The sequence below is a fragment of the Filicampus tigris genome, chromosome 20 (genome assembly GCF_054856515.1).
Source record: "Filicampus tigris isolate MCC_2025a chromosome 20, RoL_Ftig_1.0, whole genome shotgun sequence".
NCBI classification, from domain to species: domain Eukaryota; kingdom Metazoa; phylum Chordata; class Actinopteri; order Syngnathiformes; family Syngnathidae; genus Filicampus; species Filicampus tigris.
Window position 1 is genome coordinate 7,298,702 of NC_141236.1, and position 27,611 is coordinate 7,326,312.

The window sequence follows — 27,611 nt, forward strand, 5'->3', positions numbered from 1 at the left end:
CTGGAGCACTTAAAAGCGAACCTACATGAAAGTATACATAGTCCTCTGTGTGTGTGTGTGTGTGTGCGTGTGTGTTAGGAGTGAGGAATCAGTGTTTGAAAAGCTGCTTAGACTGCAATGACTAAGACAATGGCCTCTATAAGCCACTTCAGCAGGATTACAATGAATCACTTGGATAAGTTGCACCGGGCTTTTCTTCATTCCACTGAGTGGAAGTCTGCCATCTAGACAGGGTGAGTCTGTGACCTTTGAACTTTGTTTCTTAGCAACCACTCAACATCCACTTGTGCCTGTCCTACTTCCAAACTTTGTGTGAGCGTCGGAAGGCCGACCGTTTCGCTGAAACGTGCGCATACATGGCTTTGTGAATATGAGCGGAGCCTCTTGAAGCTCCGATTGCAATTTGCCACCCGCGGGAGTGCAAGATGGCAAATTGCACTTCTCCACTTCGTTAATTTTGTGCGAGAAATGTGTGACTTTCAAGCATGTGCACTTGATGACAGGAGAGATGGATCATTCACAGCAGGACTAGTTTTTGATCACGGATATATACCAAGTGCAGTTAAAGCTTTGTGTGCGTTTGTGTAAACATTTCGTTGTATGTTTACTTTGTCAACTGATGGTCGGTTCATTTGTTTGTTAGTTAGCAGGGTTATAAATACATATTAACAAGCCTATTAAAATTTGGGGCATCTGTCAAAAGAAAAACATTTTGACAAAGAATTAAAAAACAAATTTTTCAGAGTTACTTTCCACTTATGTGGCGGTACTTACAATATGGCAGAAAAACGTTTGCTGTGTAATTAGTTTACTGCCACCTACTGGACTGGAGTGGGACAGTATTGCCTGGCGCATGATGCTTTTTCGACTGCACAACACAGACTGACGTTTAGTGATGGCGCGGCTCAGCGCTCCATTTGGCGCGTTTGTAGTTAGCATTGCATTGAATGCCTTATAAATGCTTGACCTATTTACAGTTAGTGTTAGCCAGAGGTAAATTGATTCTATTCAACGAGACGTGTGAATAAAGGGCTGTGTTTATTTTGAGTGTGTCGCGCGTTACGGTAAGAGCACATTGACATCTTATCAGCACTGACTGCATGAATAGAAAGTGAGTGGAGATGAAATGCTACTATTGACATGTACATTACTGTTAGCTATGCCTTGGAATGAAGATGGCCACAGATAATTGTACAATTAAACCCTCTTGATCAGTAGGTGGGTGTCCCTCAATGCAGTAAATAGCGACAAATATGATCATGTGGGTTTCTTTCTATCAATCTGTAAAAGCTGACATGATGGTAGTGAAATCACATTTCTATTTTATTACTTACAATCAATGGTCCATCTCGTCATTTATGTTATGTTACAATATCAAATCAAATCACCATGTCTGTGAACAACAAGGTGCAAACAGTGAAATGAATTCAGGCTAAACTAGTTTGCCGCTTAAACAGGCTGCTGCGGGAATCAAAAGAGAAAGTAAATTTCTCTAAATTTTGACCTAAAAGAAAAGGTTTGTTGTAGTCACTGCAATTGTGCGTGTAAACGCGACACAGATACAAACACACAAACAAATTGAATGGAGTTAGAGTGTAACCAAATCCATTTTTGGGACTGGTAACTGACAGGCTTCATATTTAGCAGAAAAGAAACAAGTTGGCCGCAGTAAATCAAATTGTTTGCAACAATTGTATTATGCATTTAAATGCGAGTGCGTTTCACAGAACCTCAAGGTCTGCTGCCTTTTCGATTCTCTTTTTATTTCTTTTTGTGGGGGGGCGGGCAAATTTTATTTACCTCACAGAACTTCTGAGATCAAACGTTTTGTTCTTTCATCATCATTTCTGACGGTGTAGTGATTGACTTGGCTAATTCTACGCAGGCAATATCTCTTCAGTTAGTATGAATGTGAGTGTGAATCCGCCTCTATATGTGCCCTGTGATAGAGTGCGAGCAATCCAGGGAGCGGTCTGCCTTTTGCCCAGTCAGCTGAGATATGCTCCTCCACCTCACGTCCCGGAACAGGATAAGCAGCACAGAGATAATAGATAAGAGTCTTTGTTTGCGAACCGTAGTCCTTTTTCCCCCAATATAAAGATTGGAAATAGAATTCCAGCCCTGAACCAAGTTAAAGTGACTGCACCTTCTTTTATGGGTTTAAATAAAAGGAAACAATGAAATAAATGAAGTCTTCATTGCCTTTAGAATAAGACAGAGCGGGCGTGGAGCTTCCCGCCGAGCCGATGGACCCCCGCCGCTCTGTTCCACCAACAGACGGTAGATTAACCAACTAACCAAATTTTCTAGCGAGATCAGAAACATAAATACCAATCTCATGTTTCGCTCTTACAGAACTTCCTTTTTATCAACAGTAATGTGGGCTTCGCACGCAAATATGGAAGAAAGTTAAAAACATGACAGATCATAGTGACATTGAATTGATTATCTTCTCGACTTGGAAATCTGAGGACATTCATTACTCATGTAACATGCTCACCTTTGCTGGTTTCCCAAATCGGTCAGGAGCGTTTCGGCGTATTTCTGCCTCTCGCTGACCTCGACGTTGGCCAGTTTCTTCACCTCGCTGCGAACAAAGTACCAAAACTCCTTGACGCCATTGTCCACTCTACGGCGCAGCTCCTCCTGAGTGGGCCCCGGGCCTGCATGTGGGGGTGGGGGGGGTGGGGGGGGTGGGGGGGGAGGAAAAATAGCTCAAAACAAACCGTAACAAGATGGCACTTCAAATAAGTGACATATCAATGACTTCAAAGTATTAACAAGGGAATGGAGTTGCAGTAAATTGGAAGAAGATGCCACCGGGTTCATTTGTTTGTTTATTTGGGGAATGTTTGTGCAATGCATTAGATGAGCATAAGCAGGCTAATGGAACCAAGGAGGTTTCAGAAAAGAACCTTTGGAGTTTTCGTTTTGTGTCCCTAGGTGCTGCTTTGACCTCATTAAGGGGCCCTTGATCGCTGTGTTTTCTGCCTCATAGGTCTGTTTCCCTCCGATTCTCTTCATGTGTTTTTCTCACACACACGTCTAACAACAGGAAGGAACTCTAAACCCCACCCCTGCCAAACAATGTGGAGTAACCCACATGGATAACACAGCTGCCTGCTCTGGTTTCTGCGTAGAGAAAAATACGCACACATAAAATTGAGGCAAAAGGAAAGACAGCCTCCAGCAGGATGAGACGCAAAATCTGTCTTTTTTTTTTTTTTTTACTTGCTATCTGGCATTCTCTTTTCTCTTTTTCCCTCCCTCGGTGGGAAAAAAAAAAAAAGCTAGAGGGTATTTTTAGCGTCGTCTTCCCCTGCGGCAAGATGGAAAGGCTGACCCTGCGCTGCCCTTCACGCTCACATGTCCCTCTTTATTTTCTCTGTGTCTGTCTCCTCTCTTCCCTTTCACTCGCATTGTGCCACTGGGGCATTCACAGCACTTCCGCTTTATTCACACCTTCCCCACTCACCTGACAGCTTTCCTGCACTTTCTGACCACCGCTTAGAGAGGTAAATACACATATAACCCACCCCGTTCTGCACACTCCAAAGAGCACCTGACTGTGTTTGCGGTGTATATAGGTGAATCCATATACATTGTGTGTGTGTGTGTGTCTATATATGTATATGTGTGTATATGCGTGTGTATGTATATATGTATATGTATGTATATGTGTGTATATATATACGTGTGTGTGTATGTATATAAATGTGTATATATACGTATATATATTTCTATATGTATATATATGTGTATGAGTCTGTGTGTGTATATACATTACATACGTGTGTGTGTGTGTGTATATATGTATATATATATGTATGTATCCATATATATGTATTCTATTGTATAGAAGGGACAGGAACTGATAAACTAAAGTTTTTTCCTGCTCCTTCTCATACGTACACCTATTTAATTATATTTGGGTATTAGATTGGATTGTTTAGATTATAGTTATTGTTGAATTTATTTATTTATTTAATTTCTTTTAATCGAAAAAATTACATTTTTAATTTAAATTAAATTCAAAAAAATGTAATTTAATTTTTTTTTAACATTGTTTCTTTTCATTTGTGACACTGTTTATTTAACTCAAACCGTACAGCACCGTGTGGGTCTGTACTCCCAAGACTAAGCCTTGCATATTTCAAAGTTCTACTGTGTGCCATCTCATCAGTAGAAGGCTTACCATCTCCTGTCAGTTTCTGGAAGGTGTGGATCTTCTGTTTGGCTCGGGTTAGCTGGTCCTCCAGCGAGCGCAGTCTCCCCGCAGCCAGGGAGCCAACCTCGGCCTGACCCTCTGGTATCCTGGTGAAGAACAAAGGACAGGGAGACATTCTGTATAAGAGTGTGTCAGCAATGATGTCAGCCGACAATACAATATTTCTTTAGCGGGAACAATGAAGCAGTGCGTCATTTTCAGCCGGAATGACAAATAATAAAGATGAAGACAGACATGTTATAATTAAAATTAACCACACATGGTGTCGCACTAAATGCAATGATTACTTTCATTGTCACCAGAGCTGTACGTTATTCTTCGACTGTTCAGTTTGTGCCCAAATTGTCAAGGTTAATGAGTCCCACAGTATTGTTTTTTTTATTTCACGCCGTTCTACCAAAGCAAACCAATAATGACATTACCGAAGAGGTTTTGTTTTCATTCCACTTTGCTCTGTCAGCTAAGGAGGTTTTGTATTCCCCGCAATTTGTTTGTTAGTGAGCAGGATTACGCAATACATACTGGGAGAGCAAACCGAATACAACACTATCACATTTCTGCAGAACTCGAAGGGAGGGGCGGTGAAGAGCCCATGATACTGTATACTGTACCCTACTTACAAAATGTTAGAGATACTTGACATTCGGGTGAGCCGAAAGCACACTAGTTACCTTTTCGGGTTGACTTGATTTGATGTTCTCTCACCTTTGTAACTTACGTGTCCAATCGCTTAAAAAGTATTTTTTCCCCCAACTTGCTGTTCTCTCACAAGGAGCTGACAACTGGTTGATCCATGAATCCACCAATACATTTCCAAAGACGTCCAATTCTATGCCTTTCTGTGAGTCATCCAGTCTCTGAGTATCTCTGTTGTAACCTGACGATTACACTCAAAAGCCCAGTGGACACTTCCCTCTGAGAACATCCTGTTTAAAGCCTTGAAATGGTGAGCCATTGTTAAAGGGGAAGTCAACACAAACATTTTTTTTTCCAATAACGTGTGCTGGCCCACTAGTTGAAACAGGGCATTCTGATTGATATTGTGTTTATGGACTATGAGTTAAGCAGCAAAATCCACCCGTTTTTAGCCATCTCAGTGGGCAGCCATTTTGTTACTTCTGTCGACTGAAAATGACATCACAGATGCTCAGGACTCAGATAACAACCAATCATGGTTCAGCTTCAGAAGACAGCTGAGCTGTGATTAGTCATTAGCTGAGCCCTGAGCAGTTGTGATGTCATTTCCAGTCGACAAAAGTGACAAAATGGCCGCCCTCAGAGATGGCTAAAAACAGGTGGAATAAGTCCTATTCCACAAACGCAGTATTTATCAGAATGCCTTTTCAACTAGTGGGCCTGAATAGAACATATTCTTGAAAAAAATGTTTGGCTTGACTTCCACTTTAAGCGTCGTTTTGGTCTCATGATGCCAAAAATGTGAACAGCATGAAGATGATAAAGAGGGCAGTTTAAAAACCACTTCTAATTGCACCATTGCGTTTACTAAACGATTGAGGAGTTAAAATGCCTGCTGTGAATTTTGCTGTCCAGCTCTTTGTTACATATCAACAAGAAGTACTGAAACATTGAAGTTGGACTTGTGCATTGAAAAGCTTAGAGAAGGTCAAATTTATTACATTGCATTTTAGGTTCACGACTGAAATTAAAAATGTCTGCATGACCCTTTAAGTGTAACATTTTGGCAGCTGCTTGTCACTAGGCACCTATTTTTCCACACTGCAGGCTACTAAACAGAACACACTGAGCAAGGCAGGCAAACATTTATTTACATGATTAAACCAGCAGAATCTGGTCAGGGGATTCACTTGCTAGTCCATCAAAAAAGAAGTTAGTGGACTTGCGTGTATTTGTCAGATGGCGCATTTCAAAGGATGAAATAAATCTGACAACAAAATGAGAAGACTTTGTTTTACTTTGGTGCTGATGTATTCAAAGGACAACTTGAAACAAAATAATGACCAAAACATTGAGTCAACAAAGGCGGGCCAACAAAATGTTTTTCTTTTGAAAAGCTCCATGGGGGGTTGAAACTGTGAGAGATAGAATAAAAAAATAAATAAATAAAAACTATGCTGCCTGAAAATGACAATGCCAACTCTTTTGGGACTGTGCAAACAAAGCAGTTTACCGCTAACAAGTAAAATGAGAAGAGAGAGCGCTGGATGACGTGATCACAAATTCTACTCGGAATAAAAGTAATACATCAATGTATTGTATTTGAAACACGTTGCCGATACATACGCACTTGATCTGTTTATTTATTTTTAGAACAAAAGAAACAAAAAGCTGCAGGGATTACATGAACAAAGCAGTCGACAGCAGTTTCCGGTTACAGTGTAAAATAAGGAGAGGGTGCCGGTGAGCCGACTGACGTGGTCACAAATTGTTCTTTGAACAACCGTGGCGGTAACCTTGATCACAATACACCAAACATGCTCTGCCGCTGTGTATTGCATTTGAATTGTATTGCTTACACTGTTCAACACCTTTTTTTTCCTCCTCAGAAAAATTGGAAAGAAAAACAGCAGGGACTGACACAAGAGCCCGAATATCAAATCCCTGCTGACTTCTTTTCAATGCTTGGACGGCTATGACGACAACGAAATGGTTATCCGGTTCAAGGCAATAGTATGAAAGGTGAGCTCCCATTCATAAACATGCCTGAGAAAAAATGTGCCGTGAACTCAGGAGGGTTGGAAGCAGCAGCGATACACGGAGCCTTCTTTGGCCAATAGATGATTGACAAATAGTGATAAGACACACACAACAAGACGTGATGGATAAATTGCCTCATTATTTTTGAATGTGCCGACTGGTTACTGTTCTGGAAATGTCAAATTCTGTATCACTGACTGCTCAATCCTGCCCCGTAAAAAAACCTCAATGCTAACTAGGGTTTGGTATTTGAATAGATTACAAGTGGTTTGAAATAGCTGAGGTAGGCTACATTCAATTAGCTAGCATTGTTTACGTTAACTGAGACATACAGTTGAGTAACTGTACTGTACAATAACAATACCTGAACCTGCAATAAGGGAACTGCGATACAGCGAGGGACAACTGCAGTGGCAAATATTAGAAAAATATTTTTGAAAAAAAACGGAAAAGCAACTCGTGTGCTTTCATCATTTACTGGCCTGGCACACAAATGACAGTGTTTTCAGTCGTATTTGCAGCGTCTGTTTTAACGAGATTGTTCTATTCTATGCTAAACGTAGCCCTGGTGGACTGTAACCATTTGTTAACAACCACAGCGGAAACGCTGGCCCCTCATATTCCACACCATATGCTACAATATTAGTGTTGTCCAAGACTCTTTGTCCTGATTTGTGTGGCACTGAAAAAGTCAACTTTCTATAGGCCACACATGATTCTGCATTTGTGAGTCATTACTGAGCAGTAACTACTACAAAGCAAATTCAAAGCTCATCAATGATATAGCTTTGAGAACAGCTACGCAACAGAAGGACAAATGAGCGCTGAAAACAGACAGGAAAAAAAAAAATAACTGCCTGACATCCCTCTACATGAAACTATTAGAAAAATTGAATGTGTCAAAATACACTGGGGCATTTGGTGAAGTGCTGCAAAGGCCATGTTAATGAGTCATCAAGGCATGCAAACTCAATTTGCTCCCCGAGTGACGAACATCAGTCGCCGGCAGGCAAAAAGGCGAGACTTTAAAGTTGCAACTGCGCCGCTTGCTGCACAACCTTCTAAGCCTTGAAAGTAACTTTGAGAAAAGGGATGACATGCATCTCCTATATCATGCAATTCCATGTTAGACCTGGGGTTAAAAAAAAAAAAATTAAAAAAAAAAACTGTCTGGATACACATTTCACTCCCTTCTGTGTCTACTTGAATGGCATACGTTGAAATATGAGCAAGATGCATTTCCTATCTAAGCGCAACTATCTCACATGGTCTACTAACAACACAGAAGACCCCTCAAGGACCCCACCCTGACTACATTACGTTACACCGCCCAACATTAAGTTGGCCTACATTCAGCGTGACATAATTTCCCATGGGTTTGAAGTCCGTCTAAATACATACAAAAGCAACATGATGGGCCCTTGACCAAGGTCGAGCAAGTATGCCGTAGCGACACACGCCAATGAGAACAGACTAGGTGCAGAGCTTCGCGAGTACACTCCAAATGAACTGCGAGCATCCTACGAAATACACAGCAGCGGTTTAACGCACAAACGGCCATGGAGCTTTGGAAACACCCCGCCCAAATTATCCCAGATGGCATCTCGAGAGGACCTGGAAACATCTGCTACGGCGCACTGGTACCTCTCACGTGGAGCTCAGAGCTAGGCAGAGCACTTGGAAAACTGGGACAGATAATATCGTTAAAATGCATCCATCCGTCCATTCATCCATTTAGGGTCATAGAGGGGCCACAGAATACTTACAGGTGTCTTCGGGTTATGCTAGTCCCTACATTCGAGTCTCCAAAGCGAGGAATGAAATCGTCAGCACAGCGGCATAGGAATACGGCACTTGAAGACGCGTGGTTACCGCTTGAATGTTTTTCATCCGACTGCTTTATATTTATGCATTGAAAGTGTTTTCATACAAATATTTCATGTGGTCATGAGTTTACCACTGCGCCAGTGTCAGTTTGTTGCTGTAAAGATGCTGCTCGTGAAGGCGCAAAACAACAACCGTCCCACAATCAACGTCACGGCCAAAGACAGCGACGATATTCCACAAGGTTTACACGATGCGCGGTGAACATGAAATGAAAAAAAAAAAAAAAAAAGGGGGGGGGAAAAGAACAAAATCCAGTCAACTCAAATACACTGTCTCTCCCTTTACGCTGTACAAGGGTAACCGTGTCGAGCCAAAAAATATAACAAACAACTGTAGTTAAAACATGATCTCTTAATCAGTGTCGTGTTTGTGCTGTACATAAAACCAAATATCATAGCTTTAGATTCCAGGAATAGCTAAAGCCCAACGCATCCGGCTTTTATCGGAATTAAAATAAGCTCCTTGATAAGAGATGTGGTTTGAGTTTAGTTCCCATTTTGCTGGCTTTCCCCTGACCAATTTAATGCAAACATGTTTTTTCACGTTGGTTATTTTCTGTCTGAATGCAACCACCAACAAACTATGCAACTTACTGGGATGGATGTACATGAGGACCGTTTTAAGAAGGGATCAGCGGGCAATATGAATCCGGTTTTACTTTACATTAAGTGAGAACGCCTACCTAAACCACTCGACTCCAATAAGTCAAGACAATGAACCACACGAATGCAGCAAAGGGACAGCAAAAAATGATCTGATTGGCTTGAAGCGCATGGGAAGTCAAATCATTGTTACATGCCAGCGCTTCGAGCAAGCACTCTGCACTTGTGTAGACGGCGGAGTTGACTATCCAGATTGTGTCAAATCAGTTATCCTGGTACGACACGTCTCCTTCCTGTGCGGTATCCAAAATGTGACCGCAAACTCAACGGCTATAATCCCAATGAAACTGATTGTGTATGGTGCATTCTTGATTTGCATGCCACATTGCTTCGCAACCCCATCTGATCAGAGGCCTTCTCGACAGAGCACACAGCCCTCACAATGTGTGTTGACTTTTGTTCGACAGGCCTGCGCATCACTGAATGAAGTTCACATTTTGAGGCAACGTCATTTTTTTTTTGTCTGGTGGGCAGATGTTATGGTAGACTAGCTCATGAGATTGTTTAGCCGATAGCAGAGGTCAAATAATGTAACGATTGAACAGTGCATTTGCTTTATTTTAATGCCTCCACCCACTTATGCTAACTAACCACAATATGATTTTCAGTGATGTGATATACGCTTGAACAGTTTAAATGAAGCATAGTATTTTGGAACATATTGATAGGGAATTGCTCTCAGATGTTTACGCCATGTTTGTTTTTGAAGTTGCTGTAGTGAATGCTTAAAAGACGGCAAGTCAACTAACTGAACAACTATCTTTCATAATTCGTGGTTCATTTGGCTATTTTAGTGTAAGCCCCACATAAGACCAAAGCATTTATATAGAATAAATGTAATTTTTTTTATTGTAATATAGATTAATGTAATGCTTGTGTTTGTTATAAAACATCTGGGAAGAGGACCTTGTAAAAAGAAATTGCAATCGCAATTCTGATGAAAAAAAACCCAAACAAGTAAATATGAGATTTTTCAAAATCATTCCGACCTATTCCGTACTAATTCAGATGACGTCGCCGCAGTAGCTGCAGAACTCGATCATAAACAGAGGACTGATCGTGCAAGTTTTGTGTTAATTTATTTTGTCTTGTGTAATATTCAATAAAAACAATCAAAAGCTACTGAATGTTTTAAATATGACAGTGACTGGTGAAGTAATGGTGTTCAAAGACTTTAGCACTATACGGTTCATCCACTTCACATCGTGACCTTATAGTGTTAATCCGTAAAACCACTGATATTCAAAATAAACCAGCAGGGGGAGCCCGGGAGCCCAAAATCCTCTTTTTGCACCTTAGTGTTACTTTAAAACAATTGAGGACAACATGGAAAGTGTGATGATCTTTTGGCCAGATCGTCCATCACTTGTCCTCATAGCATCCATCTGTTAGCACCCTGTGCATCACCTCTGCCCGCCCTCCATCCCCCTGCCAGCATGCCCGGGGATCAATCAGGAGCTCATCGCTCAGCCCAGCTGTCACTGTCACCCTTCGCTCTCGCCGATGTCTCACCGCCAGGCCCGGCGAGTGTCACCGCGTCCACTTGAGCCGTGGCTCGGTGTCTGAGGTGAGTGGCAACTGCAGAGAGGGCGGAGCCTGATGGATTGAGATGCTCGGCCCCGTGCTCACCTCTCATTAATGCTACTGGCTCATTGGGAGGTTGGCGCTGTGCCTCGCACTCGCTAATGGCTTGAATAACTAAAGGCCAGGCAGGTGATCCTAAATTGAAGCATTGACCGATTCATTCAATTGTCCTTTCCTTTTTTTAAATGATGGGAGAGCCTTATATAACATAAAATGATGCATTAGTGGCATATGAATTAATTGACCAGGGTAAATAAACGAAGAGTCTTGAGGCTTTTTGCTATATTGCACAAATTAACGTGTGATGTGTAAATCAATAACCCACACAAACAAATGAGCTCAAGTAAACATGACCCCTTCAAGTGTTCTGTATAATAGCTTTGCGTAATACTACTCTTCTATGCATAACGTGAAATAAGTTCAAACCTCAAGTTGAACCGTAATTCATTCTCTACGCAGCGGGTTGCTGGTTTCAATAACCCCACACAAAGTATAAGCCCACTCCATGAATGTACGTTTTATGGATGCGAATTTCAATGAGAGAAGCGGGCATGGCATGAAACCGTCCAGAAAGGCTTTTAATATCGTAAGTCAGCGGGATGCTTTTTCAAAAGAGTGTCTCAGTTTGTTGACACTGACACATTCGTGTTCCCAGTCCAAACCCGGAGGACATTGCAGGCAGTGAATTGGGTCAGACGTGGGCTGAGCTAGTCAATCAGAAAGCTAGTGAGTTGTTACCAAGTCAGTGGGTCTGTGACAAAGGTCTGCGGGCGGCAGTCTGGCCGGGCGCCATGCCTCCGTCAGCAGTTTGGTGGTGAAACGATGCAGATGAGGAGGAGGGAAAGGTGGCGGGAGGCGGGGAGCGGAGACGGGGGGCTGTGGATAGGGATGATGGGCAGTGCAATAATGCTCGCTCTGCGTCTATTAGGACAGCAATTTAAGGATAATAGGCGCTCCTGGATGAGATGCTGGAGGACTTGTCGACAGGCTTATTACTTGTCGTCCGCATATATACAGAAACCGGGCCAAATTTGAGCATTTTCCCTCCCATGCAGACAAAGCAAGTCAAGGCCTGTTTCTCGGACATCTCTGAATGGGTATCTTGAGTGATTATCCTGCTGTGTTTGGTGCTCAAGATCTGAGCGTACCAAGACTGTATGTGGCAGACTTTAACCTCCAGGATCCCGTGCCGTACAATAGCTAACGGCAGAACCCATGGTGTTTTTTTGCTTTCGGTAAAGTTTTTAATCCATACATGTTGTCCATTCATGTCGTGTTTGCCCTATCAGTGAGCTAGTGCTAAGCTAACCTTGGAGGGTCTGTTTACTCCCTTCTTGCTAGGATGGTGTCAGAAGCCAACAGCGTTGATACACTGCCCAGATGGGCTTTATTGACTGATTGCTTAACAGTTTAATATAATTCTCATTAGCCGACTAAACATTCCCGTACTTGCGCAAACACTTCGGGGCGCCGCTCTCAAAGAGCGCACGTCACACGACGCTGTGCCTACCCATAAAAGTATATACCGGTACGTCGCACGGATTGACATTCAAACATTCCTGGGACACTAGTACACACGACAATTATGCGATGATTCATTCTCATGCAAAAATGTTGATTCAGCATTGGTTTTTAACGGCCAATTCGCATCCCAATTCAAGTCAGCACAGATTCGTGCACAACCCTAGTCAGCACAAACCAGCCGCCTTTTAAAAAGCCTCTGATTAAGCTCAAATAAATGTAAGATTTAGGAGGCTTTTCCTGACATTTTTTGGCTTCCACGCACACGTTTTTTTCACTAACACTGACTGCGATTTCAATCCGTTCACAATTCCCCCACCTTGTCAACAGGTCCAGATGAAGAACATCCAGCCCCAAATCATTATGATCATGCCTCACTATAAGTATAGTGTTGTCTTGGTAATGGGCGGTGTTGTGTTTGCACCAAACATATCTTTTGGAACTATGGGCAAAAATTGTAGCGTTGGGTTGATCTTGCACACTGCAGTATAGTAGTCCATGGCCTTCACTAGAATTAAATGTCTCTCCACGTGTCGACAAGTAAATACAGGAGAATCGCATGGTACTACTTTGAAGAGGAAAACTGACTGCTCTAACTCAGAGCCAAGTAGAGAAGAGCTGAGCCAAGTTCGGCGGATACTGTGCCGGGGAAAAACAGCATTTGAGACTAAGAATAAAAGGCGAACAGGCTCATGAAGCTTAAGGTGGTTGTCTGTGATTTTGGATGGCTTTGCTGCATACTGCAATAGAACGTTTGAGGGGCTGCGGAGCCCCTGTTAAAAACTGCGAGTGTAATCTTAATAATACGCAACAATCATACAGTGTGTCAGAGACCCATCTGGACCCCGGTTGTCTCAAAGCCGCTCTTGTTTTTACTTTTTCTAATGCCATGAATTCAACCTTTGTTGCTGGGCCAATTTTGAATAATTACAAAAAAAGCAATAGATTCAATCAGGGACCAGCTGTCTGCGGCAACGCATGTGCGTGGATTTTCGTGTTTGGGAACACTGATGAGGGCCCCACATCAAAGTGAATCTGAATATCACAGAGACGCGGCAATGGCAACATCTGAAGCGCCAGCTCCCTGTGAACGCCGCGCACATCAGGATACACCAGTGCGCTCCCTGCTCATGCATGCACACCCATAGAAGCATTACCCCCCAACACGGACCTATTGTTAATGTGCTAAAAAGAAACACTGTCAGCATGCAAGAGTAGGAGGAGAACCATCTGTCTCTCCATTACGCCGTTCCTGAATGTGAGAAAGATGCTGCGTGGTTAATGGGCTTAAACAACAACGCTGTTGTCTGCCAAAGTATAATAAAGCTACAATAAAATTTGCTGAGGAGTGTGACCATCCATCTCTGTTTGTCACAGAGTATTTGCACCACCGCTGATTGGCTTTTGATGAAACTTTCCTGCAACATTTGTTTGTTGGACTGCTTGCCTGGCAAAATGTAGCGACGTAATCAGAGGTGGATCAAATTTAGGGAAAATCATGAAGAATCATCCTCATCACATCGCTGCGTATGGTCATTTGTAAAATGACTGATTAGACCGTTAAGAGTGCCTTTTTAATTGAACTGCTGAACCCAAGGAAATAAATGAAAATGTTATCTTCATAAATAAACAGTTGGCAAGCAAGGACATACTTTTTAGATTGCTATGTTTTGTGCAAAAAATGCTCATCGGCTTAACTGAAAACGATGGACCTGATTAAGTGCGATTTCAAAGACCACGGCCGTGACTATCAACAATCTGTGGCTAATTGGTTATTGACTAAACGCTCCTTAGTGAATGTTTGTCATTTTAGTCAACTAATAATTAACAGCGCAGCAATTAGCAAGGTTCGCTTGGCCAATCCATTTGGTGTTTCCCTTACCTGAGCGATTCAGCCATGCGCCGCAGGTCTTCATTCTGCTGCTTGAGCCGCTCCAACTTGGCCAGGATCTTGGAAAGCTCTCGGCTGGAGCGCTCCGGGTGCTCGCTGTCCCTCACCAAATGGCCACCGATGTAGAAGAGTAGCGTGCCCCAGGCTAATAGCACCAGGGTTATCCAACGCCATGAACCCGCCCAGGGCCGCATGGTGTGACCACGCCCGCCTGAAATTGCCTCCTGATGTGCTCGTACCCCAAACGACCCACTGGGCTGCCTGACGGTCCACTCGTGTTCTGTCACCACATGTGATGCAGTGCCAACTTTAGCACTGGCATCTTCGGAGGGATGGTAGACAAGAGGAAGTATTTCTGGAACCGTAGAGTCTATAAAAAGGTTCGGGGTGCTCTCCAGCTGTTAGCCAGCATTCCCTCCTTTAGCTACAGCATGGCGAGCATGCCCAGATGTCTGCCTGATGGTGGCCTGACTGCCAGAGCGCTCTCTCCACCCAGCTCAGTGTTGGCCAACGTTTTCCCAACTGTCTCATCAACTTCCTTTCGGAATCTTTTATTGAAGTCGTGCCCTGCGGAAACACACAAAGACAAGAGCCACTTAGTTGGATTTGTTCGGTTTTAGAGTCTTTTGGTCAAACCAAGACCAATGAAGAGATGCACTTGCTGTGAAAGCCATGGAGAAACAAAGTATAGCCACTTGCAGCCAAGAGGCCACTGACCGGTCATTAACGGTCATCAGTAGACATCACCTGATACTGAAATTTGCATTTATATGATAATGTGGAGCCCTTGAATGGAGCTGATCTGACATCAAGGCAGGACTGCATTATTCTAATGTTCAGCTCTTGCCCGCTTCTGCTTTTCACAAGAAAACAGCATTCTCACATCATTTGTTTCTTCTGGTCTTCAACCACAGCCCACTTCCAACATTCACACACTTGAGGTTGATTTTGGACCTTTTTGGGGACCTAGCTAAATCAAACCAACACCGTCTAGATCTTTGGCGCCCAATGTCATCCCTGGAGTCACGGCGGAGTGCAATACTGTCAAGGTGATGCGGCGAGCTCAACGGAACAGAGGGAATGGAAGAAAAATCCCTCGATCATCATTTTCCTTCATCCCCGAGCAGCAGGGGGGAAACGGAGATGGACGCATGCCGCGTTTATGAAGCAACCTCCCCTGTCATCCTCACTGACAAAAGCCTTGCCAAGGAGGCCGGGTGCCGTCGTGTGACGAGATAAAGACTGGCAGATATGTGCGCGCACAGAGCTCCAGTCTGCATACTATCATCCCACAGCGCGTACCGCAGCAATCTGGAATAATACCGAGCATCTTTGACTTTCACCGAGAGGCGGTGGTAGGCGGGTGGCGTTGATTGACAACATGGCGGAGTCTCTTGTGTGTCTGTCTGCGAGAGTTCAGCACGGAGGAAAGTGCTCCTGACGGGATTCGCCTGGCAGCGGGGAAGTAGGCTGACAATAGCCCGTCTAGTTTGCCATAGCAACACAATTGCTATGTCGAGCATGCGGTATATGGCGGGTCGGAGTGTGTACGGCTGATATTTTCGTAGCCATCCTTTTCCAAAGTGTTTTGCGGTGAACTCAACCAAACCTTATGCACCTCCGCGTGGCTAAAATGTGTTTGCTCAGCTATGTAGGTCGTGATATCTGAGGAAGACTTGAATCAAGAGTAACAGGACTTGTTTGTGTTGAGGTTTTCAGAACACCTCTCATCCAAGCGGCGTTTTGAGATTTGAAAAATGTTTTTGGGGGGGGGGGGGGGGGGAGGTTGTTATGCTTTGTGGTGCTGTCAGGTCATGAAGGCAGCGGGGTTATCAGGAGTTCGCAAGTTTGCCGTCAACGTATTCTCCTTCAGTCCTCTTTTGTTGATGTCGATTCACGGGAATCAGAACAGTTGTTCATGAATGCTGTTGCTGTTGTGACTGACCTCGGCCGACATATGTGCTGCTGCTTTTAAAGCATGCATGCCTCGGCTGTGCTGAGCCGGGGTTTTATTATGGAAAATAAGAGCTGCGAGAGGGCCGCACTACAGAAGCTAATACACGACTGGGACTTAACAAAAAGGCAGGCTTTTCACTGTGTTTGAAAGCCATAATGAGGTTTATGTTCAGAACACTAAAACCGCTAAATATAAAACCACCGGATGAGGCGCACAACTGCTGCCAGGTGGAATAGGATGGAATATTAAGATAACACTTAATTCTACTTATACTTGAAAGTTAACTCAATGATATGCTTCTGTAATGTGAAGAAAACTTCAAAGTGGTGAGCACTTCCTTGGTGAAAATAATAGTAAGGGATTAGAATAATAACGATAAAGATGAGAATAAATACAATCATATATATATAATAGGAAAGAACAAGAAAATAAAATGACCCTTAATAGATTTGCAGGAAAGCAGACCTGTCATTTTAAAATTTTAGACAGGTTACCGTTTTCATGACGACGGAATTTACCAATATCGATTTCTTAGAATAATTGCATAGGCTGTTATGTGGAAACATTCTGCAGCACATTAGCTGTAAATGGTTCCGCCCTGCATCATCATTCAGTAGCTGAGGATACACAAACATCCCATTCTCAGTGTTACTCTTAGAAATGACAACAAGACGATCTAGCCTTGGACTTGAAACGCCAAGCCTCGGTGCCCTTCACACTGCTGCGGACAGTGCCAGGACGACGTCGGCTGGCACGGTACAGGGATCATGTCACTAACCCCGCCCACTCAGTGCCATGCCAACATGCAAGGGCCTTGGGGGGGGGGGGGGGGGGGGGGGGGGGGGGGGGTAGTGGGTATGTGGGGGTCATCGGAAATGACCTGCATTCACTCCTGCAAGTGAATCTTCCATGTGAGTCAGCTTGCAACAGAGGTCATCTATCACCAAGGCTTGGTTGGCTCTGTAGGCAATAAGCGACGAGATGAAGTCCACCACTGAATTATGCATGGCGCTCAGCTGAGGACGGCTTCCATTACACTAACATGACCGCTCCGGCTCAGCCAAGGGAGCTTTATCTCCAGCATGAAAATATGTTTCACTCCTCATGTATGTCAATGCAAAGCAATATATTCATACGTGCTGCAGTGGGGACATATACAATGTTATGGAGGAATGCACCAATACCATTTTTTGCAGACTGAATACGAGTGCGGGCACTTGCATTTCAATAAGACCAATACCAAGTCACGATTTTTGATACTGCCAATACGTCTTACAATAGTAATGAAAATGTGTTTTATTTTAATCAAATATTGCAGATCTTACGAGACTTCAGCTTAATCATAAGGATAAACTCCACATGTTGATATAAACACATTGGCAAAGCCACCATGGAAGGCTTACCGTAACGGAGGAAAATGACAACGACCATAGAACTTCTTTGTACCCTTTTTAATGAACATTTTCGTTTAAAAGACTGCCTGTACAAAGGTAGAACAGTTTTATGATGGCGACCGTGGAAAGTGATTAACGACCAGTATTAACAAACGGACCGTGTTTGAGGTCGTAGAGGTTACACCGTGACAGCAAATTACAGAAATGTCTGCTGCATATTAGAGCATTTTATAGCCGTGATACAAAAATAGCCAAAATGTTAACGATTGGGCTAAAACCTAATTAAATCTCATCCCAATAAAATGTTGGCTGTCAAGCGACATAACCACCCTTATCAGCAATGTCTGATCCTCAACATTAACCAACAATGACAGCAAAGGTGGCAGCTATCAGATGAACCATTGCACAACCTCAAATAGTTTGCCGAGCAATATGGTGTCTAAAAGCATTCCAATTTAGCAGCAGCTGTTGCCACCACACTTTGCCCACAAATAAACTCTAAGCAGCTTTACTGGCTATTTTCTTGGCCGGGGCGAGCGGTTCACAACATATTTCCAGCCTTTTCCTTGGGGAAGGATGTGAAAGAGTCAGATTTAACACACACACACACAAAAGGGAAAAAACAGTGTGAATCGGTGTCTGGCACCGAACGATTAATCAAAATATGATTGAAATGTGACAAAGTGCAGTATCCAAATCGCTGGAACTGCAGTTTAACGATTAAGGTCAAACATGTCAGAATAAAACATCATAAATAAAACTCTAGGGCACTACAGATACGCCGCTGCCTGCAAATCATCAGCCAGATGCTGTGTGTTTGGTACAGACCTCAGCAAAAAGGGCGTATTTTATTTTTGGGCTAACTTGAAATTCCTCTTCCATTACTAGAAAAAAAATAAAAATAAAAATAAAAATAAAAGCACTTGGAGTGTGTAGAACGCCATCAAGGCTTAAAGACTGATCACTTGAAAAAACACTTTGAGTAACCTACTCTGATCTAAAATGGGAAAAAAAAACAAAAACGACATTCACCCTGAATTGAGTATCCCCCCCCCTCCGAACAACGTCAGCCAGGGACCAAATGTCGGGGCGACCGTAAATCTTAAATCTGTTTAATATATAGTGCAAATCATTGTCCGATGTCAACATCCAGACTATGATTGTGACGTGAAATGCACTGAAAGCCAATTAGAAGGCGACTTGAAGCTTGCGATGTTGCTGCACACAAACAGGGCAACTGGTTGTGTTGAGTGTTAATAACGCGTCTCACCGCAGTGAAAAACAACGAGGAGAAGCAATTGCAACCACAACGTATTGACCTGATAAGCTGCAGGTTATGTTGTGTGCAAAAAAAACAAAAAAAAAAAACATTCACTCATTCCCGACTCGCTAATCACAAAATAAGGATTTTCATATAGTGGACTACATGGTTCACTTGTCAGTCAAATTAAAATAGTTTTCAAACACTACCTGAGTGTGCCGCGAATTACAAAGTCTTGCACACTGTGACCTTTAGTGGGCGTGGCTTTCGAGGAAGGTCAATTCTGAATTTCTCTTTTGAAGATAGATCCAATTTAAGGTGGTCTACTTCAGTCATTTAAATTCAGGAGCTTCTTATTTCTTCATTTCAATGGCACATGAATATAACATTTCAAAGTTCAAGAAGGGGGTGGGTTAAAAGGGACATGTGGCATGAATTACTAGAAGGTGAATATGAATTGCAAAAATCTTCAACACAAAGAGAATGCATGCAACTATAACCAGCATGAGGCCATTACTGATGACTTGATGACCGCAAAACAGATTGATGGAAGGCTGCAGGTCAAGTGTCTTGAAATAAATACACATACAGTAAGAGCCTCAAAATGGAAAATGCACGAATGCTGAGACATGCTGTCAAATTGCATTGCGCAATATACCTCTTGCTCATACATTACAGCATACCGTAGCAATCCCTGGAAACCTTGCAAATATGCCTCCTGGGCTTTGTGAGTGGGATGGCAAAAAGCAATTTAGATGTCTAGCAAGTGCTTTATGAAGATGAAAGACTAAGTGAACAAAACTGAAAAGTCAAATATGCCTAGCCGGTCGATGAGGCGAAAAGGCCACACCCTGGACTGGTGGTCGCCAGTCAATCACAGGGCACAAATAGAGACAGACCATTCACACCATCACTGAGTCGGAACTGAATTGATGCTGCCCGCATGAAAGTCAGTGGAAAACAAACAACACAATCTGGGGGGAAAAAAACGTAAAGCACATTTAAGTGGAAACAAGGGCAGGCAAGCTTCAGAAAATAAATACATAACAAAATAGTCATGGGGACTTTTCCGAGTGTAAATGATGATGAGGGCCAAGTGTCTTCAGAGTGACACCCCAGTGTCCTGACGTCTGCAAGACAGGTAATTGCGGCTGTTGTTTAATAGCCTGAGCTAGAATATAGCCGTGGGCATTGTTACCGCCACAATGTCAATTTTGTCTTCTATTATCTTAATCGCTAGCAGGAGAATAACGTGTGCATGTGTGAAAAGTAAAACTTCAACAAAAAACAACAACGGGGGCTACTGCACCTCCCACAAAAATCCAACTCAGTAGTGCTCCTTATAACAACAACTTAAGAAATAAAAACTGCAAGTGGAGTAACTGCGTTGCTTTTTTTTTTTTTTTTTTTTGGCTTTTTTCGTTGTTTGCTCTTTGTGCACTCGCCGTGCGACGGCTGCCAGCCTCAATGCAGAGGTGGCAAAAGGTCCCAAGTAAAGTTCTACTTCAACAACCACCGACTAGCAACAGTTTGGCAATGAAACACTTGGCCTCGCCTCCGAGGTGCTCACTGTCGAGAATTTGCTGACACGGAGGCAGACACACACACACACACAGACCCATAAAAATTACGCGCGTCAAATTAGTGGGGGGCAAGCTGATGGTAATGGTTTATGCAAACAAGTTTCTAATTAGAACTGGGAGACGTATGATTAGCAGCCAAATTTAAAAAAGCATCAATCATTCTTGTCTTTTATGACTTTTTATGTCCAAATAAAAAATGTGGGCCTGAGCAACGGCCTCACCTGCCAGCCTAAGATGCCTCATGATGAGTGAAGGTGGATCCAGGCGCCGAGACATGTCAAGGTCGGCATTTTAAATTCGCTGTGTCAGTGAGGGTGATGAACTGGCTCTGCATTGGGGGTGAGTGTGTGTTTGTGACACACGGGGAGAGAAAGGAGTCTATTGCTTTCGGGCAGCTGCCGACGAGAATTTATACGGCGGGAGCGTCATTTAAAAAAATGATCATTTATTTCATACGCGGCAGAGTTGAGGAACACCATTTTTTTTTTTGAGGAAAGCCAATATCGCAAAGGACCTTGGCCATCATTATCTCCGTGGAAAGGGCCGGGTTATCCATCTACCTTTGGCTATATTGCAGACAAACCACACCTGCCAGTTCTGCTCTCTGCCCCTTTGGAATGAATCCCAATGACGGCTGACCTTTACCGGCCCGGGGTGCAAGAGCTTGGGGGGGGGGCTGAGGGGGTTGTCAGCGTGGGCCTGTCATAACCCCACAGAGCGAGCGCCAACCTTCCCTGAGTAGTCTGGACATGCTTAATGAGTGACGGAATACACCAGAGGACAGGGCGATGGATGACAATGAACTGCCACAGGGGAGCAAAATCACATCTTTCACAGATGATGTTTAATAATCAGTGAATGGATTATCGAATAATTTTATCTGAAAGCAAATGACAAAACGGAGAGCGCTATTTGGCAGTTATTTACGCCAGGTTGAAAACATTCTATTTAGCTGCGTATGAAAACTGAACATATTTTATCTGCACGACTCGCCTTTCATTTAATTCATGATTATTTAATGTTTTATTGAATGATTTTATTTGCCATCTTGTAATTTTATGTAGCTGTAAAGCACTTTGAATTGCCTTGTGTGCGAAATGTGCTCAACAAATAATCTTGCCAAGCCTACTCCGAGCTCAAATCATGCTCGCCAAAACTGTGGCCCAACTCCAGGCAGCATGAGGCTCACGGGGGACGGCTGCTGGCGGCCATGATGGCTAGGACCGGCCCATAAACACACCGGCTGTTCGGGGGGGGGGGGGAAGATAATAGATTGGTCCGTCCATCTTCTGATCGGATCGGTTATCGTCTTTTTTACACTTGCTGATCGGCTCCTAAAATCCTGAACACGTTATCCAACCATGGCGGAGTTCTGTGCTTAAGAGTTATTATGTTCCCGATATTCAAAGATTCATAATTTGACACAGTCATCCAGCAAACTAGCAAATAAAGAATGAACAGCGCCGCAGCTGATTGCGGGCACGTAGTACACTCTACAATGCTTTTAGTTGCTTCAAGACCCGATTAATCAGCAATCAATCCCAGATAATCAATTAGTTATTAAGCCAGTCCCTAGAGTCGAAAATTGCGGCTCACCTAGCAGTGGTTCCAATTAACATATCAAAAGGCATTTGCCGACAATCTCTACGGCCAAATCCCAAAAGTTAGGAGTGACAAAAAAACAGTGCGCTGTGCTGCCTCTCGAGCAATAAGCTCCCAATAAAACTCCCAGCTCAGCCAAGCCCTTTAAACGCTCTCTTTTTCACCTCACTCATCTTCTATCCCAGAATTTACGATGTGCGGTTGACTCCCATTATACCCTGGCTGAGGAAAAAACCATCCCCTTCGAATACGAGCCAAGGTGGTCTCTCTCTCTCTCTCTCTCTCTCTCTCTCTCTCGCTCTCTAACTCTCACTCCCTCTCTGTCTTTGACAGAGGAGATGAAGGCAGGAGGTGGTACACTCAGAATATAGAGGGAGGCAAACCGTATGAGGAAAAAAAAAAGAGGGTCAAAATAAAGAGTGTGTTGTAGGTAAAGTGGGAGCCAGGGAGGTAGTAATTGGAAGAAAGATGGTGGCTGTAGAAACCAAGGCAGCGGGGGGGGGGGTGGGCATGAAGAGTGTTCCCTGAGGGATCTGAGTCCTGACTAATACAGAGAAGCACTTTTATACAGAGCAGTAACACACAGCTCCCACCGATTCATCACTTTCTGCTACATTACCTCAACTCTTTGTCTTTGAACCTCAGCGCCTTTGCTCTGTGACCTCAAAAATCCCTGCAGCACAAAGTGACACATCCATTTATTTTACGGTCACTCTTAAAATCTTGCTTTTTCCAAGCCGAGAGGAGGCCGGGATATCTGGAAGTAAACAACATTGGCCGCGCTTCCATCCATCATTTGAATTAAAAGGACTGCAACATTATTTTAAATCCTTACATAATAAGACCTTTCCCTCAAGGCTGCTTAAATAAGTGACATTTCCAAAGCAAGAAGCCCCCCGACCGACTCTGTCCCTTCAAGTTACCTCCAATTTCTTCACACGTGTGCACAAGCTGAAATTGAGGCTCAAAATTGCCCAAAGGTGCATCCTTCTGTATTCATCCTCGGGTGAACTGGCTATGAATAAATATAAATGGAGGGACTGAAATAAATAATTGACACACTGAGATGGGTGCCTTTGTACCCGTGCACCTGCCTGACAGCACCTTTGCAACTGTGCCGCCGTTGTCCCCCCGCTTGTGCTTCATTCCGCCCGCTGCCTTGCCTCCCTCACATCTCCATTTGCTTCTTGCTCATCTTTACAGATTTTTGTTAGAGCTTGATTTTTTTTTTTTTTTTTTTTTTTTTTTTTTTTTAAACCCAGACCCGCTGGGAAATACTTCGAAAAGACTTCAGTATAAGCTTGTACCATTTAATTGCTTCACTTTGGGCCAGGGTGGTGAAGAAATGTTCAAATAGTCCATCTTAATGATAGGATAGTACTTAACATTGTTGGGATTTAGTGGGTGTGCAGTGATGTTTAATTTGAAGCCATGTTTTCTGTCAAGCGGTTCAAATCCATAATGCTCTGCCACGGTATGGATTGACTCTGTCTTCAATTGAGGGGTGGGTTGGCGACACTACAATAATAGCGGGGAATCGAAAAACAATAACATGTATTACGACAGTCCAGACATTTTAATTGAAGTGCAATGAAGTAGTTTGAGGCAACAAGGTTCACTCAGTCACTGGCGTACGTTATGTTTTTCACTTAATTGCTGCATAATTAAAAGAAGGAAGTGTCGTTGGCTTTTTTTTTTTATACATGTATTACATGTATTTACTGTTGGGCAGTTCACTGGAAGAAAACAGAAACATTGTTTGGACAAAGCTACCGCCATGCCTCATAACAAATCAAATACCATATCGACAGAATGCCTTGTCCCCCGTCATGATAGTTGGTAGCTTTATGCTTCAGGACTTCGCGTTTGTTCGCTTGACTTCTCCATGTTTCCACTCGGCACCATACAGCCTCTCAGCTTCCACTTCAATGCCCCCAACCCCCCCCCCCCCCCACTCGATTGTGACCTCTTTGTAGGTTGTTTTGTAGATACTGTAGGGATGGTGTCAGGGTTGATGTATGAGGACTTGTGAGCAAGTGCTACTACTCTGCAAGATGCAGTGGCATCTGCCATAATCTCTTTTCACCGCTTCAATAAAAGTTGAATCCGTTGTGGCAAAAGAGTCCCGTCAGCAGACCGAAGGATTTCGCCTTTGCTGGGGGGGGGACATGATCATCACTCGCTACTACCCACCCTTGGCTAGCTTGAACATACAGCAATGTATGTTGTTAATGTAAGGGCAACTGACACAATCTTCTGTGCACACTCTCTCTCTGTCTCAGCCTTGGTTGAGGCTGGATTATGTCCTATTAAAATAAAAAAAAAAGAATGTGGCGGAAAAATTGTGGTTTCCTAAATCTTATTAATGAGAAATTCTTGCACAGTCCCTAACCGTTACAAAAAAGAGATTGAGCACAGAAGCAAGCACTGCATTTCTCCTCTCCACGTAGCTGCCACTAAACAGGAACTGCTGCTCGCATCATGTCAGCTAACTGCACATGAAAAACTCAATACATCTTGCCAGGCTGTGTTAAGGCACAGCTGATGCAATCACGGTTACAAACACAATTCCTCTATTTACTACTTCCAACGCTAGATGTGGAAAAAGAGGGATTGAATCGCGCCCTGCTACGAACGGGGCGGACGCCTTCTATTCGGCGTAGGCATGAGCAATGCCTTGTTAGTCCAGAAACAGCCAATCAAAAATTCTGATCAAGCAGCATAGCAGGACACTGGATAGCCCGGAAGACTTCATCCGATCACCCGCGTCACATGACAGCCATGTTGCAGAGGGGATTAGAGATGGGCATGATAATTGATTCATTTGTTTGCATGGATTAATCGCGTCTTGGGGAAATTTAGTTCAAATTAAGCTGTTTGTCGATTCAGTCTAATTTTCTTCTTTCAATAAACGGCTAGTTTAGTTTAGTTTGCTGTCTCAAGAAGGGTTTAGTGCCAAACCCATGCGATGGTTAAGTCCTCTGGGTGGCATAATTCTGCCTGACATCGGAATAAGAGATCAGAATATTCAATGATTGCCCCATCCCATCCAATCCGGATGAAAAAAATACAATTGATGAATTGATGGTGTTCGCCATAGTCGAGGAAAGTTAGTCAAATGGCCGTTTCTATGGACCACAGTAAATCGAGACTGCATATATACTAGATGGGTAAAAGTACAGTATTCTACTCTGATGCCCATCCTAAATAGGTTGACAACTTCCTTGAGATGTAACAAGTTGGTGGCAAAGATCTATAGACAGACCTATGGCCTGAGCATAAAAACAGCAAAACATATATGCACATAGGTGAATCCGTGAGTAGCAATTTGTGTATACGCAGCAAACAGTTGATAGGGACAACTACCAATTAAATCCAGCATACATTCCTCTCGGAAGACTTTCTAACAAGAGTTCTGGGAATTTGTCCACTTGTCCGGAATAACATTGGTGAAGTTCGAGATCACTGAACATCTGATGGGGATTCGTGGTCAGACAGTTCAGTTAGAATGTCTTGGGAGAATTAAGATGGAAGGGGAACAAAGGGGTCTTGCCCACCCCCTAATCGATTAATCAATGAAGAGGTACATGCCAAGACTTCCATAGAGTGTGTGTGTGTGCGTGTGTGTGTGCACGCGTCCTGTTGGTTGTCCTTCTGCACCAGGTGCTGACAGTAGTCTAGACAGCATAGTCCATCAATCTTTCCCTGGGCTGCTGCTTGTTCAGCACCCTTTTGCATCGACTGAGCTTTCCTCCTCCATACCGGCTAGCCAATCCTACTTTTTTGAGCGTGTAACCAAGTGACAGGAACAGTTGTCGTGTGTCTCATTGAAACGAGATGATCGACGTCCGTCATTTAAGACAGCATTCTCCGGATGAGACGGCATTGACGGGCATACAAATAGTAAATGGAAGGAGCAGCATTTACATACCGATGCTAGCTAACCTTGACAAAATATGACTAGCTAAATGTTCCACTCGTTTTGCCTAGATTTAGACATGTCTTTTTAATTCCCCCTTGACTTGATACCAGTCACTTCCATATTTGGGCGAGACTATTTCAAAAGTGAGCCATAACATGAGCACTTACAGTTCTTGACGTCAATGCTGGCATGAAGTATTCCTTTGATCGTCTCGCATTTGGTGTGTGTGGTCACTGGAGATAACAAAGAGTACAACGCTCCTGAACACTGGAATTTTATCATACTAGAGGATCTGCAAGCTGCGGTTTATCATCATTTGCAGAAGCCTTTGCAGGGTGCCAGCATAAACAACACGCTAGCCCCCTGGGACCAGATGCAAATAGGGAACAAACCAGCAGAAGTCCTGAAAGTGCACTAATTACAACTTATTGTGCTTGTTCCAAACTAAAACATTGTTTTCAGGTCCGGGGACAGGTACTCCACTTTGTTGTTGATGTGCATCAAGACTACAGCCAGCCCAGTTGCAGTCAAGTAGTGCTGTATCAGCCGGGTCTGCATCAATAGACTGGATGAAAGATGGCTCTTCTAAGGAGCACAACAAGGTGGGGGTGGCTGAGCAGACGAGAGGTAATGTGGGCGGATTTGGCAGGCGCCTGAGGCCGCGGTGGGAGTGCCTGCTCGCCACTGCTGCAGATGTTGTTTGCAAGTCTTCACACAACATTACACTTGGAGCCATGCATCTCACAATGAGGGAGTGGATAGTGAAATAATCATGGTACGCTTGACAGCTGTGATACACACTCCATGTGATGTATATTGATGCCAACGACGAAAAAACAGTCCGTCCACTCTGACTGTTAAACACGTTCCAGAAACGCAACCTATCAATACTAGTCAAGATGAGGAATGAAACGCTTCCTAAAAAGCAAATCCATCCCTCAGGCGGCATTAATGGTTTCAATTGAGCATACTGAAGCATGGTTAAAATAAAAAGTCCCAAAATAAGTGAGCTAAAAGCTTTAGACTGCTCTAGATTCTTTCCCTATGCATAATATTGGTTAGCGGCGGTTGGAATGCATTCAAATATATATTATGACCCATTTGACAACACGCGGCTATTATGACATGACACACACATTCCTGGTAGACTGCGCAAAGACAGCGGTGAGAAACAGGCCAATCTAGGTTATTGCTTTGGATTGCCTTGTAATCCAAATGGCTGGTGTGTCATCTGCTCAATTATTGATCTGCTCATGTAACACAAACACAATAAAGAAGCGTGACAATAGCGCTCCGTCACTGCACACAGGATATGAGTCGGAATAGATCTCAAATCATAAATAAATACGGTCCATCGGGGAACCATTAAACGCAAGACTACATAAAAAAAAAAAAAAAGATAATAAATGCAGTAGGAAACAAATGTATTGATGCTGGGCAGAT

The 27,611-nt window shown here is 43.4% G+C and overlaps 1 protein-coding gene and 1 long non-coding RNA gene across 3 annotated transcripts in view; one reads left to right on the forward strand and one right to left on the reverse strand.

Annotated features, from left to right (window-relative positions):
* On the forward strand, positions 1 to 27,422 carry LOC147128098 (uncharacterized). The gene is made up of 3 exons (XR_015084028.1): positions 1 to 233; positions 6,754 to 6,886; positions 26,631 to 27,422. It is a non-coding gene; the product is annotated as an uncharacterized LOC147128098 (long non-coding RNA).
* fut8b (fucosyltransferase 8b (alpha (1,6) fucosyltransferase)) overlaps positions 1 to 27,611 on the reverse strand; it is an 85,128-nt gene that overhangs the window by 27,980 nt on the left and 29,537 nt on the right. For both annotated transcript variants that reach the window (XM_086019628.1, XM_086019629.1), the window contains exons 2-4: positions 14,441 to 15,016; positions 4,196 to 4,314; positions 2,501 to 2,663 (exon numbers count right to left, since the gene is read on the reverse strand). In XM_086019628.1, the coding sequence (XP_085875754.1) occupies positions 2,501 to 2,663; positions 4,196 to 4,314; positions 14,441 to 14,643 (485 nt within the window). In that variant the 5' untranslated portion in view covers positions 14,644 to 15,016. The remainder of the gene's footprint in view (positions 1 to 2,500; positions 2,664 to 4,195; positions 4,315 to 14,440; positions 15,017 to 27,611) is intronic.